The sequence below is a fragment of the Diadema antillarum genome, unplaced genomic scaffold (genome assembly GCF_040938485.1).
Source record: "Diadema antillarum isolate AM-2024a unplaced genomic scaffold, OU_Dant_1.0 scf00000006, whole genome shotgun sequence".
Taxonomy (NCBI): Eukaryota; Metazoa; Echinodermata; class Echinoidea; order Diadematoida; family Diadematidae; genus Diadema; species Diadema antillarum.
In genome coordinates this window covers 742,044-756,882 of record NW_027270895.1, presented here as the reverse complement: position 1 = coordinate 756,882, position 14,839 = coordinate 742,044, and the positions used below count along the sequence as shown (strand labels likewise).

General features: G+C 41.7%; 1 protein-coding gene across 1 annotated transcript; it reads right to left on the bottom strand.

Annotated features, from left to right (window-relative positions):
- Positions 1-928: 928 nt before the first annotated feature.
- LOC139714784 (uncharacterized) lies at positions 929-8,487 on the bottom strand. The gene is made up of 6 exons (XM_071626473.1): positions 8,284-8,487; positions 7,310-7,454; positions 5,288-5,482; positions 3,817-3,962; positions 3,078-3,279; positions 929-2,526 (listed from the first exon to the last, which is right to left on the bottom strand). Exons 1-6 carry the CDS (start codon positions 8,470-8,472, stop codon positions 929-931), a joined length of 2,475 nt encoding a protein of 824 aa, XP_071482574.1. The 5' UTR covers positions 8,473-8,487.
- Positions 8,488-14,839: the final 6,352 nt, after the last annotated feature.

Genomic DNA, 14,839 nt, shown 5'->3' with positions numbered 1-14,839 from the left:
GAAGTCTATAAACATTATTTAGCACCAAGTTAAACAATATAATTACACAGTGACAACACTATAAATAATATAGTTCGAATTAGCAAATAACTCCAGAAATAAACTAAAAGGAGACTATATACAAAATAATATTTTCTATACATCTTTCTTGTTCCTTCTAAAAAAGGGAAAAGTTTACGGCATCACTCTTTCTTGACACCACTTTAAACAGTCCTATTCTACAAGCCGATATAACAACTCAGAGAAGAAGGCCGTATCTCATGAAATCTCTCTACAAAATCTTCAGCAATACCGTGGATGCAAGCTAAGATGTCCAACAATGATTCAAGATGAAAAATATCCATCTTCATAGTATATAAAAAAGACCACATTTCACATTCAGAGCATTTTGTCAGATGGCCCCCGACATAGAGGAAAAGCAATGTTTCAGCAACGCGTTTCGAACGCCGTTGTCCGACGATCGACGCGCAGACGCGAGCGAACGCTAAAACGAATGCTAAATGTGAATGTGCGATGTTTCCGTACCGTGCCATTACTTCAACAGTCTGATGCGATTCTGAACTAAAATAAACGAAGCTCACATAGGAGGAAGAAGACGTGATACCTTTTCCCTTGTGACACGACGAACACGATAAAAATGTTTCAGTCCAAGTGGCCTTCACTATCTGCGTCGAAGCGAGTCGCCCATCAACCCACTTGTTTTCAGACTAGGAATGAAACAAATGAAAATGGAAGTTCGCAGTAATCAAATGTAAGATTTAAGTTATCTCACAATCAAGCTTCATTGATATAATTTTTCTCCACATGTACTGTTATTAGAAATTGAAACCACGGAGTTTCGTCCCAGAAAAAAACAAAAAGAAAGAAACAGTGATTGTAATAGTATAAGTTGAAGTTAGTATTGTTCTGGCAATCGAAGTGCAAGCAGTTAGAACAGATGTCTGGTGGTCACGTGACTGAATGTACTGGACATTATGGGAGTGGTCGGGCTCTGACAGGACGGGGCGTAGGCCGTCGAAGCGCTGTGCGAACTAGACGTCGCTGCCACGGCTGCGTGGTGGCTGTTGTAGAAGTCCGTGATCGACGTGGAGTAGTCGAAGTGACCGGACATGAGGGGGCTGATGAGGCTATCGGTGACGGGCGTCAGGCCGGTGGATGGCCGGTAGGCCTGGCTGCGATCTGATGACCAGCTGTAATCGAAGTGGCCGCTGGTACCGTGACCGGTCATTGTAATTGGGGACCGGAAGTGGTCTTGAGAGGTCATGGCATGAGCATGGGCGTGGGCGTGGACGTGGGCGTGGGCGTGATCATCCGGTACCCCGTGGTAGGCGTAGGCTCGCTGTCCAGTCTGACTCTCCGTGTACACGTGGAGCTCGCTTTTCATTGTCGAGATCGACTTATCCTCCTTGCCCAAGTACATGGAGACGAGTTGGTCGATGAAATTGTCTTTGTCGTTGGACGCCGGTGCTGTTGTAACGGGCACGTTGGACGGGGCGTGAGTGCTCAGCGTGGCTAGTACTGGCCCCGCGTTCGGCGGCGAATGCGAGGATGGCGGGGGTGACGAGTGGGATCCGGACGCCTGACTCTCTTCGCTACCCATGGGGCTACTCATCGTCGAGGAGTTCCCGTCCGCTTGTTCGGCGAGTGGCTGGTTGTCGTCGGTGAGATTCGGCGAGCTGCAATCCTCTTCGGTCCCCTGGTTGGCGTGAGAGTAGCGCGGGACGTCGGCGGCGGCGGAGTCGCCATCTCGGGTCGGTGCAGCAGGTGACAGCGACTGGTAGACAGGGGTCTTTGGTCTACCAGCAAGACCCTCGTCGCCCAGACCAGCGGGGATGTCGAAGATGTCGGAGAAGCTGGATAGGTCGATGTTGATGGACGGCGTGTGCTCGGCGAGCTTGATGGTGGCAGACGCGGTGACGGAGGTGCTCTGCTCCTCGCTCAGACGGGGCTGCTTGGCCTCTTGCAAGGAGTGTAAGTCGGGAGGAGCCGGCCGCTTTAGTGGGGAAAGTCCCGACTGCTTCACTGGCGTCATGTCGGTGGTGTGCCCGTTGTGGTGGTTGGGACTCGCGGTGCTACTTTCGATGTAAGATGGGGGCAAGGGTGTTAGATCAATATGGGAAGCCTGGCTGGGCAAGATGAGGCCGAAATCGGCCGAGTAGCCTGGATAAGCAGTGGGAAAACTCTGCTTGTGTGCATTTTCCACGCCATGAATCGCTCCAACCTCCAGCTCCTCGTGTGTCTTCGCGGTCGCCTGAGCCGCGGGCGCCGAGAGCACAACGTTACCGTTGAAGTTGTAGTCGTACGTCGTCCCATCGCTGGAGTGAAGCGGCGCGCTGTATGTGTAGTTCCCGGGCTGGTAGGGGGCCATCGGAGCGGACTGGTGGTGGCCGTCGATGGGCTTGTAGTTGATGAAGGCGGAATAGTCATCCTGGGTCGCGGTGTACTGTCCCCACCCATCCAGCTGCGTCCCTGGGTAGGTGTAGGCGGTGTAGCCCGGCTGCCTGTTGTACGTATTCTGAAAGGAGCCTGGAAAAGAACGAAAAAGCAGACATCGTTAAGTGAGACATATGTATGTAATTATGTTGTTGATTACAAAACATCCAAAACAATAGAAAAAGCACTGCGAACAAACGTCGGGAATCTTGATATTTAGATAAGTATGGAAAGTAGCATTGAATGAGAGCAGGGAAAAAAGAGATATAGTAGAGATGTGTGAGAGATGAAAGGTACTGGGAGAAATGAATAGACGTGTATAGACAGGTATATAGATAATTATATAATTCAACAGACAGACAGGCAGTAAAAAAAATGTGGTTGTGCCATCAACAGCAATGGGTCAATGTGTGTCGAGAGAGAAATAGATTTGGGAAGGGAAAAGTGATATATGGTAGGACCGCGAGGTAAGCACTGGTAAGTAAACCTGGAATATGTTAACCTTCTGAAAACTGTGAAGACGGGTAAGCCTATTAAGTGATGGAAGAACTGATCACAGATATTATCTAATAAATGACCGAGGCGGCAGGTTCATTTATTTGACACCAAACACGACCACAGTGCAGGCGGATCTTTCGGCTCACCTTGTCCGATGATGAGTTGATGGTTGTCCGCCTCCCCCTGCCGCTGGGCCGAGCCGCTCCAAAGTGAGCGCAGGTGCGAGCGGAGAGTGTACGGCTCCTTGGGCACTTCCATCGGGGCCTCTCCCCCATCGGTGTTCTGCACCTCCCGCAGCTGCCGCGCAACGCGGTCCACGCGATTGAACGACTTGTGAATGTGAACGCCCTGTAAGGTTGGCAAGAAAACGACGAACTTTAGTGCGTATCTAAACACTCCTTACTTCACTCCAATGCCAACAAATATACTTTGGATACTTCAATATGTAAGATTATGACTGGTCTCAATATGATACATTATATTGTAATTATTTCTAAGGGTAATGTAACCAAGAAAAAAAAGTATATCAACTGTGAAATATCAATTAGCGATGACCTAGAGATGAACCCTAATTATTATTACAGTAATTGGTGGTGTAATGTTTCTTTGATGTCTTCATTTTGTAACACAAGCATAGCCGAGAAGGAAACATTAATATATAAATGCCCTTAAACACGGTGCATTTATTCACACGTTATTTATTGATAGAGCTGCATCAGTGGGTGAATAACGATGTTATATAACACCTCTTTAAAGTGTATGAGTGTATTGGGATTATACCGTTCGTATTATTTCCATATTACTGAATTTTAGATACCAATGCATGAAAATAATACGAAAATTAGTCAAAGAAAATGAACGAAGAGAGGGAAATTCAGTACTAACCACCTTCTTGCAGATTTCCTTCGGCCTCTCGTGTCTGTGTGTGCGATGGTACTCCAGAAGCGCCATTTTGGCTTGGGACGTTGTCTTGACAACGTCAGGCCTTGGGTGGTCGTGGATGCCCTTGGCTTGGAAGAGGATAACCGTGTCTGAAATGATAACAGTGAGAACATTAATCATCATCTTCATCATCATCACCACCATCATCACCACCATCATCATCATCATCATCACCTTCATCATCAATTTCATAGTTATCATCATCATCATCATCATAAGCATTATAATGATAATATATATGGGTTTGTTTGTTTATTTGTTTGTTTGTTTGTTCATTCGTTCGTTATAAACTGCGATGTAAAACTTAGTGAATGTTTGTTATATTATGCGAGCAAAATGTGAAACGCTGAAACTGAAGCACACTATAAACAGATCATGTCATAACAAAATTATTGTATCATGATAAATCAGGATGCACTTTCGTCATCAAATCTCGTGTGAGGAATTCAATACATTTCCGTAAAAAGGACAAATGCATAATATTAAATTACTAACTCAGTGAGGATATTAAAAGAGGATGCAACCTCCCTGGTAATAATCATTGTCTTGTAAATGGTATTACCGTCCAATTCGTAACATGCATATTTCTGTTTAACCCTCCCATTACAGTTTCTTTATTATTCCTTTTAACACCGTGCAGTAGTAAAGCTTCAAGTGGTATATTTATAGAGTATAACCCAGATGAGAGAGCGGCGGAATGCATGCTACAGCAACATACAAATTTCGAGTTATCGTCACGAATTATGCCCACGCCCGCTATCAAGTTACTTGCTCTTAGCACGCCACCAGCTCGCCACGTGTCCACACGTAATGGTGGCGTACGGTATTAGCTCGCCAACTCTTTTTATTAACATTCAGCCATACGTGTGTGTGTGTGTGTGTGTGTGTGTGTGTGTGTGTGCGTCCGTTCGATGTCAATATGCTTTAAGTTGTTACCGCGGTAAAAAAAAAAAAAAAAAATCCTTCCATTGAGGGTATAAGTTGACAGTGAATGATTGTGGATTCAACAACTCTACAACATCGTATCACACACTCTCTACAAATCGAACACAAGGTCCCCTCAAAGCAATATATCATTCAATTTCGGTTTAAGCTGTCATCAACATTAAGACGAAAATACAGTGTAGGTCTATATCATTGTCATGTCTGACAAAAAAAAAGTGGATGATGAAACTGAACAAAGAGGAAATAATGCGCAAAATCGACCTATAACATAAATGTATGAAGATGAAGGGACACTTGTTTGTTTGTTTGTTTTGACGAAACTGATTATTATTCAGTTCTCTCCTAGCAGTAACGCATTGTATAATGCATCCACTTAACTGAAGACGGGAAATCAAACTATACGTGAAGAAGAAACCTAAGGGGAATGAACACTGATAGATGAGTTCCTAGTTCCTGCATCACAACTTACCCGTGACTCGCCAGAAGTGCGTGACCGGATATCCGCTTTTCCCCGCGCAGATCTGGTGAACGAGTTTCCCGTCGCAGCCCGTCCGGGGGCACTTCTTGTCCGCCTGCTTACGGCGGGCTCTATCGGAGGTGGCCGGGCGTACGGTGACGATATCGCCCGTGCTGGTCCGGCACTGCTTTGAGCAGATGAACACCCCTGGGATAAGAACAAAGAAGAAGAGATCGATTAATTATTTTCGTGTCCGACAATGTTACAGTACTTATAATGATACATAGAATTGAGAATGACACGTGGTTATGAAGACGATACTAATAAATGACAATTTTATCTAATGCATCTTTGGCAAGGTCTATGCACTGTAAATTTAAAAAAAAAGGAAAAGGAGCAGCGCAAGAAATAAAGAATGCTGCTTTATCACGGTGAAAATAAAATGCACAAGGACAGAAAAAGTATAAGACGTTATGTATATATTGGAAGTATCGTATATGATTATAAGCAGATCTAATTCGTAAATGAAGATCTAACTCGTAAATGAAGAAAAACAAAAAGGATGATCATGCCAGACTATTGGCACATCTTAAAATTTACAAACACTTGTTTGTTTGCTACACAATATTGCGAAAATGTGCCAAACCTAACAAAGACTGGACTACTATATAAGACTTCAAAATCTTCAGGATCTTTGAGTCAGTGTGTATGAAAAGTCCCAAAGACTGTTCACCAAAGAAAGTGCCCGCTACAGCAATGGCTCCCGAAACAAGCCAGTCAATAAAGAATCTCGACTCAATTGAGTTGCTATGGTTACATCTTCTTGGTAGCTCTCTAAGGGCAAGCATTCATGAGACATGTAAGAAACGCCGAATCGAATTCATATAAACAAACCTACCAATTGTGACACATCTTGACTAACCGTCGCACCATATCAGCTATTATAACGACTTGCAAAATTGGACAAAGCTGATGTGTGTTGTACCACATGCTATTATTGAGTATCGCATCCTTGATAACAAAAGGAGAAAGACTCGAAAACAACGAAACAACAGTGAATAGTGCTTCCTAGGGTCCCTTAACGGTTTTAGAGGTTCCCGGTTCTCACGCTTTTGTATGCGCCAGGTGAAGGGAGAGACACAATGCTATTATGAAAGAGAAAAAGAAGAAACCGAGATTCTAAGGCGCCTTTTCAGTCTTTGAACTTGCCCAACATGAATGGGCTTTGAGGGCGCTCTTTGTTCGTTTGAAGGGCGCTCCCTGTCCGTTCCGCATGAAAGGAGTTTCAAAGAAGGTCCGACTTCCCTGACCGTGAGAAACTCAGACTGACCAGTCCTTCTCCCAGACACAACAAGAAAATCTTCAAGAGTACCGACTGATACAGTCCAAGAATGGCAGATAAATAGTACTGTGCCCTGTACATTGTGTTTAATGTGATTAATCGTGTAAACGCTATATCTTGTCTTAGCCTGCGTACACAGTCCCACGAATACCTTAAAGTTTGGAATAGTAGAGCTGCAACCATGAATAAATGGGTATGGGAATATTCCTAGAGTGCGATTTTAGGTAACGGTGGGCAAACCAGAAAATCTATATTCAAACTACACGAGACGATTACTTTCCCTTTCGTTAGAATCTTTGAAACAAACAAAAAAACGCCTTCTTCTTTGATCTCATTGGTCTCAACAATAATTTGTGACGAAAATTAGAGAAAGTCTGGTGTTGACTTATGGCGAGATTCTTGGCACACGATATTATGCTATGTGAATGTCCTTTTTTAAAGATTATTACTCAGTACTAAATAAAATCTTCTTTCGTTCTTTTACACCTTTTTGCCACCGTGCAAAATCTTAGGACAACTGGGCATCATGGACTTCACAGAAAATAAAGCTTGCTGATGGTTCTCTTGCACTTGTGAGTAATAACATGGCGAATTCTTGACGTCGTTGATGCAATGAAATGATCGAAAGACTAGCGATATTAGCACGATACACACACATCATACAGACGAAGTTGATCGAAAGTTAGACTCACCGAGACAGGATTTCTTCAGAACTTTCTTGTTGTGGTTGTTCGTGTTGCGCATGGCCCACCCACTAAGATGCTTGCGGGCGTCTACATCTTTGGGATGGTAGCGCATTGTGAGGTCACCATCGATCCACTCTTGGAAGTCATCGAACTGATCGACAAATAGATTGAGAATAAAAAGAAAAAAAAATGAGAAACTGCTCAATTTGCGATACATTGTATATGCTGTCTAAATACTAGAAAATGAAATGCTCATTTGGCTATCCCTGGACAATTTGAGTGCAATGATTATATTAGTGACACATTTAAAGCCACCATTTAACATAGGGAGCAGCAATTTAAAAAAAAAAAGAAGAAATGTCCGAATTGTCACATTTGATGCATATGTATAGTTCAGTTGTATCACAAAAGAACCCTACATGTATACCGTACAAACAAGCAAAAAATCCCAATAAAGCGTTGAATATAAGGAGATATCAATAATTTCTCAACAAACGGTCAACGTGGCGATTTATTCTAGAAATTTTTTTTTGATAAAACTCTTGTTCACATGTTGTATAATTGATTCTTAACATTGATTACAGTGATCAACATTTTCATGTTGGTCGTTTTTATCCCTAAATCTCATTTTAGAACCATTTTGAAGCTCAAAAGCTAGGATTTTTTTTTTCATCTGCAAATATTAGTCAAGGGCTTTAACCTATAGACAGATATCAATGATTGTATCATGACTGATTAATAACCATTGGTGTCACACCACGTCAAATTTGTCATCATTTCGCAAGGAACATTCCCATGAAACAGACTCGCGCAAAATGAAATACCGAACTTTCTTTAGGCACAAAAGTGAATCTTAGAAGCTGATAAAGATAAAGCGCTAATGAGAAAATACATGTATTGAGTATAATGGAGGGAAGGTCGGAAAGGGAGGGAAAATCATGAAATTAGATCGATTTAAGCAATAAGCGACAGAAATGTACCTTTTCAACTTTGAGCTTCTTAGCCTTCTTCCAGTCGTCTCTGTCACTCTTGCTGCGACCCTTCGCTCCCTTGTCCTGCCAGCGAGTAGAAGCCGACGACTTTGGTACGGTCGCCGGTGCGCTGACCACACAGGCGGCCACCGCAGCCGCGCTCACGATCTCGTGCTTGGGCGTGACTTTCTGCACCATGCTGATCGACGTCCGGGCGGACGACCACGAAGACTGAACGACGGAGGACTCTGCGCTCGAGTGAGGAGCTGCCGACGGAGTTGCGCTCGACGTGGTCTCCGGCGATAGAGGCAACAAGGGTTTCCGCTCGACTGGAGAGGGTAATGCCCGGGGGGATGACGCAGCAGGTGGTGGTATGGGTGATGCAGAAGATGGCCGAGTAGGGGATAGCCGAGATGATAGAGATGGTTCGGTATCCAGGAGGGGTGGTGATTCTTGCCTCTCTGGGACTGGGTTGATAGGTGAGGCGATTGGAGGGTGAGCCGGATCCCCTTCGCTGGATCTCTTCGACTCCAAGTAATCAGCCATCCCGGACAGGGCACCCTCTTTATACACCACCACCAAGGGGAGGGGGGGGGGGGAGGGAGAGCGTGGAAATGGGAACACGGATTAACACTCTAGTCGAGCAGACAACAATAGGCTTTTTAATCTCAATGGCTAGTACGCCCTACGCTTGTCGCCCACTGGACAAAATAGAAGGGCGGGGCTTAGAGTTCTTTTAAGTGTGACCGACACGCGAGGATGGGGAAGTTATGCCCAGTGCGCGTGCCAAAATCAGCCGTAAATGTTCCGTTCCGCTTCCCCATTGGTCAGGAGTAACACCCACTTACGCATGCTGCGAAGACGGACTCGAATGGTTTTGGTTCATGAAACCGTGGGATTTCGTTGTAGCTTGTTGCAAATATTGTTCTCATTCTGGACGTTAATAAAATTGTGCTTGCCGAGCTACATCATGCTGGAAGAAAATGGCTGATCAGAAATGAGAGCCTTCTGAATGCATTATACATTCATCACATGGGCAGAATGAAGTGGAGAAAAGAATCGCCTAATCAAAATTTACAGTACAATAAAATTTTGTATCACATTTCATAAAGCCCCTGCCACCTTTTCCTAGCAACAAGATATGTGAGTCCGAGCCCAAACAACGATCACACCAGTTGTTGGTAGCAGAGAACACTAAAAAGAGAAGGCTAAAAACTAGCCTTTCCTGCTCCCTATAAGGACAAAATCATCTTCACTACAAGAGAAGCCTTTCTGGATCTCTTTAAAATGACAAATACAATTTTCCAATCCATCTGGACAATATCTTGTGTTGTCTTTCATTTGAATTAAGGAAATGTCAATTAGCAAAGCGCTGGATAATCTTTACAGTATTAAGAGCCTTCATTTTCTGCAGGTCCTCTATAATTCTACATGCTCGAACTCATTCAACAAAGTCCATCCACATAGTGTTAAAGGTCCTGTTTACCTTTGAGAACAGTGATATAAAAAGATTTCAAGATATGACATTTAATGCATATTATTGTATAGGTCTGTTGTACCACAAATCATCCTACCATATACAAATTTTCGCGATAAAACCTAAAATATAAGGAGATATAGACGTCTCAATAAACCGTAAATGTAAACGGTTTTACTAGTCTGAAGCATTTTTATTATAACTATTATTCACATTTTGTATGTTTAACAATACTTAACATCGATTTTGCTGAATCATATTTTTACAGTGGTTGTTTCTATATATCCCTAACACACATTTTAGAACTATTATTTTTAAAACACTGGTTTTTGTTTCATGTGCTAATAGTAAATTATGTCTTTTAAGGTTTAGACCACAAGAACTTGAACATATTCCAAGAGATGGCAAAGTCATTATTATTACTGTATTGCATTGACCCTTATGCATTTCACTGTATATCTTATAAATTATTTCAGACCTATCGGATTGAACTTGATAACGTTACCAAATTTGCAAACTAAAAAGAATCAGAGGGATAGAGGAAAATCAGGGACTGTAATCTTTTACAATAATATGTAACAAATTAACGAATTCAGTTAAAAGAAAAATAGGCAATTAAGGAGCTTTCTGAAAGCTCAATCCATCTTGCATTATATTGGCTACTAGATCAAGACAATTAAATTATTGTCTCTAAAAAAATACTGATCAAACCGGTGGATAGACATATTTTATACCTGAGATACTATAGCAGAAATCGTACCCTTGAATGTAAAGTTTGTTGTTGTTTTTTTTTTGTTCTCCTTCCTTCTTCTTCATCTTTTTGTTTTTGTTTTTGTTTTTGTTTTTGTTTTGTTTTTTGTCTTTTTTTTGGGGGGGGGGCATGGTCATCAATTCACAAAATGAATCTCTTCTTTTCACCTCTATTTTATATAGATACACAGACTTTTAACTTTCTCACCATTAAGGCTTCCAAAATCATTGAAACTTTTTTTTTTGTCAACAATACCATTTTCGTAACTGATCTCACCATCTGGCAGTTCAAGTGTCTGTGGAGAAGTTACCTTATTGAAAAAAAGGGAGGGGCATCGTGTAGAAAATAATTAGACGACTGGCTTAGACAAGAAAAGCGCTTGAAGAGCAATGTGTTATCTGTCCATTTCTGACATGAAATCGAGGTATATTTCCAAAGAACATTATCATTATCACGGCCGTTTTATGAATGACTAAACGTATGTTTGTGGTTTTCAGCAACTACTTTGCGCCATTGTTTGGTCTTTGCGAACCAGTGCGATCTCGAAAAGTGTGCAGCATTCTCCATTAGATTTATACTGGAACTAAAGATTTATTTGTTAAGTCTGTGAATAGTACGTTTCTATGGCAACGCATTTCCTCTGTCAAAACCGCTGTCGTACAGGTGCTCTCATATCAATTATGTAGCATCAGTCTGTTGAATGGGAAAGTTTGTTGTATCTATACCTCAAAACGCATACACACGCAGTGAGCACGGATATAGTTTGCGTACACACAATGCTTCAATCGCCATTAAATGAAATAAGATATACACATAACGTACGGCATCATATATAACAGCATATACATGTACAATAATATCAACATATATACACAACACTCGAAGGGTGTGTGTATTTTTGTCGCTGATTTGGGGGTCTCTACGTAACGGAAATCCGAACGACCTTAAACAACAAGGTATAGGCCTACATGCAAATCTTTCTTGGAGAACTTGGAAGACATTAACTGTCTTCTAAATGAATAGAAACAGATGTGCAATGGAGATGTATGCGTCATTGGCAAGGGAGATGGTGAATGCAACCCCATAATCTAGGTACAATTCAAGAAAAAGTTCTCACATGCATGCACCAAGATTATTGTCTGTGTGGGAATTCTGTCGCCACACGTCCTACACGGTTCTTGTGCGGGCAGCTTCTTGCAAAACTTCTAAAAAACCGAAGGTGTGAAAACGGATTTTTCATAATGGGGGACATGAAAGAATTGTACTGGCTCCCACACATGAAGAATGGAGGTGGGTATCTTCGGGTTCATGGTCAGTGTTTTTACCCGTTTATTTTTTTGAAAAGAAGGTAATCATTAGCGCATTAGTTTAGACAATCATCGTCAGACCACCCTTCGAATTTTTCGATTGCCGACTTTGGGATGATCTCGCCATGAGCACGATGAGGATGTATCGTGGGCTTTTCATGGACTTTCGTAGAATGTCATGCACATAAACATTCACGATGGGAAACCCCACCCCCCTCCCCCAAAGAAAAAGACAAGGGATGAAAGATATATTTACACACTGAATGTCTAAATAACCAGGTTTTTTTCATAGTGAAATCTGAACATTACAAAAAGCTACATGTAGTTTACGGTTGTCTTGTATAGAAGTTTATTTCATCAACGTGGTGTAACGGCTGCACACTGCAAACTGACTGTAGAATGTTCCACAACATTTTTAGTGAATGACAAATATTGTGTGTTTACGTCAAAAGAAGATTATCAGACATTCACGAAATACATTTTTTCCAGATTATTAAATCCTAGCAAGTGTACGAAATGTTGCCTGAGACCAATACGCACGTAATGATCACATTGAATTGGATGACGTGGTTGGAAAAAGTTCTTGTTATGTTCTACAGTGTTATGAAGTATAACACTATTGGGTTTGCTCATTTTCTCCCAACACACGCGACATCACAGAGAAGTAGTTTGACCCACCAACAAGAAAACAGTAATTTAAATATTTGATCAATTTGCTTGACTAAAAACAAAGCAAGCAAACAGACAATAAAACATAAATAGCCACAAGGCGGTCGACGCCGACCGCCCTTAACCAGGTCGCTGGAGCTCCGCCCAACCTTCTATCAGACAATGTCATGTTTCCCAGAACTCTCGTCAAGAACAATCAACATTTTTCTCCTCCCCCCCCCCTCTCTTATTCTCTTCCTGTAGCCTCAAATGAGTTTTGCTCTAAACATCATTATCACTATTTCAACAAGAAAATACACTTTCACTTCAACTTGACATTCATCTGTCCTCTTCCATAGTGCAGTGCAAACAACCCTATACAATGCTGTATAAGACGATTGGCGTACAGTGAGATGATGCAACAACAACAAAAAAAGCACGAACGAACAAACAAACAAATAAATAAACAAACAAAATGTACACAAATCTCAACATCTAGCAGAGAGCATATATCAGCTATGTTAGTTCTAGCATCCACCTCCTTCCAAGCATCTGTTTCGATATATCTCGACTTTTTGAAATCATTAATTTTTCATCTTATAATTATAAAACACTCTCAAAACGACGAAACGCCCAAATGAATTCAGGATGAAACGAATAATTTTCTTTGACTACGTTTTTGCTTGTTCTGCTGTAGCTGGTAGTTCAGAGGTAATGCCATAGCACCATTCACTTCACACCTACTTTATATAGAGTAACTTCGGCGACAACGCTCATTGTGTCTGCTGCACCGCATTTTAATTTTATGTGTGTTTTTCAACACCCTCTCGGCCGACGTTGATATGGAACTGTGCTTTTAATTCAAGATAACGCCCGTGCTGTCAATGTATATGTGTAGATGAGACCAAATTATCGAAGTCTTGGAAACAAAGAAAACAAGACCGAACAAAGACAAAAGCAAAAACAAAAGCAAAAAACACCGAAAGGGCCGTCGTGCTGCGTCGTAGAGATGTCGTATTCGTTCAAGGAACCGGATCCTCAAATCCGTGATCGAACTGCAGATAATTTATTGCTAACCGAAGAGGCTCGGATCCAGCTATCTGAGATCGGTCGCAGAATATTCGCAGAACATGCCGACCCCTTTGTTTATCCTGTCCTTTTTGCAATAAGATACATTCCCCATTAACCCATAATCCTTTTCCTCGACCCGGCTGCGATGACCATTTCGAGAAAAAAAAAGTCCTAAGTGTATAGGATAAGAAGCGAACTTGTATCTAAAAAAACAGATTTTTATATTAAATAGTTTGAAAACAGTCGTGTCATTTTGCTCTACTGAACACTTCCTACATCCTATGCCTACTTCTCATCTTTCCGTGTACATCCAACAGTGTTTCGCGTTTCCTTCCATTTTAAATAAAAAACACTGCTTTCAATCCTGAACGCTGACATTTCGAATAGGATTATTGATATAATAAATAACACTTCCATAATTTCTTCTCATTCTGACGTATTCAATTGTCACTTTCTCGTGTTGTCGCAAGAAAAGATAATCATTATATGGTATGAAATACAAGCACACCGTTTAAATCATTGTTTCGAATTCTAGCAATCATAAACCCACCGGTATAACGAATGTTGCGTATAGAAAGATTACTATTTGTACTATGATCTTGCATCTCCGAAATATGTCTTTGCACTTCGGGTCTGTTAATCATGCGACTCTTACTGTTTATAGGGCCTACCTATAGTAACATCATGACGGTTTCGCACGTAGTTATGATTTACGCATTGACGAGGCAGCGACTGCGATGTATTCTTAAATTAAATAGTGGTGATGTACACGATCTTCTTCTCCTTCACCCTCCTCTTCCCCATTTTCTCCGCCTTCTTCTTTTTTCCTTCATTCTTTTCTACCTTCGTCTCCTGAAGTACCTACCATGCCAACATAAGGTATACCAACCTACCGTTTTCTAGGAAAGCAACAAAAAAATACACTTAAACTTTTAGTGTGATAATAACGAAGCGAGGGGAAAAGCGAACAAAGGACCCAAGCTCGAGAAAGATCCAAAATAGTTTCGAAGACCAAAATGTTGTTATCAATCGGAAATCCTGAATTTCCACCTTGATATCATTGACTTCCCTCAACAAGTCCCTATAATCTTTCAGCACCCTCATTCAGATATGTTGAAATGAAATGGAATGAAATGAAAGCGAATTATAGAAGTCTTAAAGCAACAGCGTAATAGTGGCTCGACCCTTTTCCATTGTACTCCAAACACTATTGTCGAACATGGCTTGATTCCAGTGAGCGACTACTAATTATTCGGGAGCGTCGCGGACGTTGGGATCCTAGCCTCCATTACTTTGGCCATTCCTCTAGTT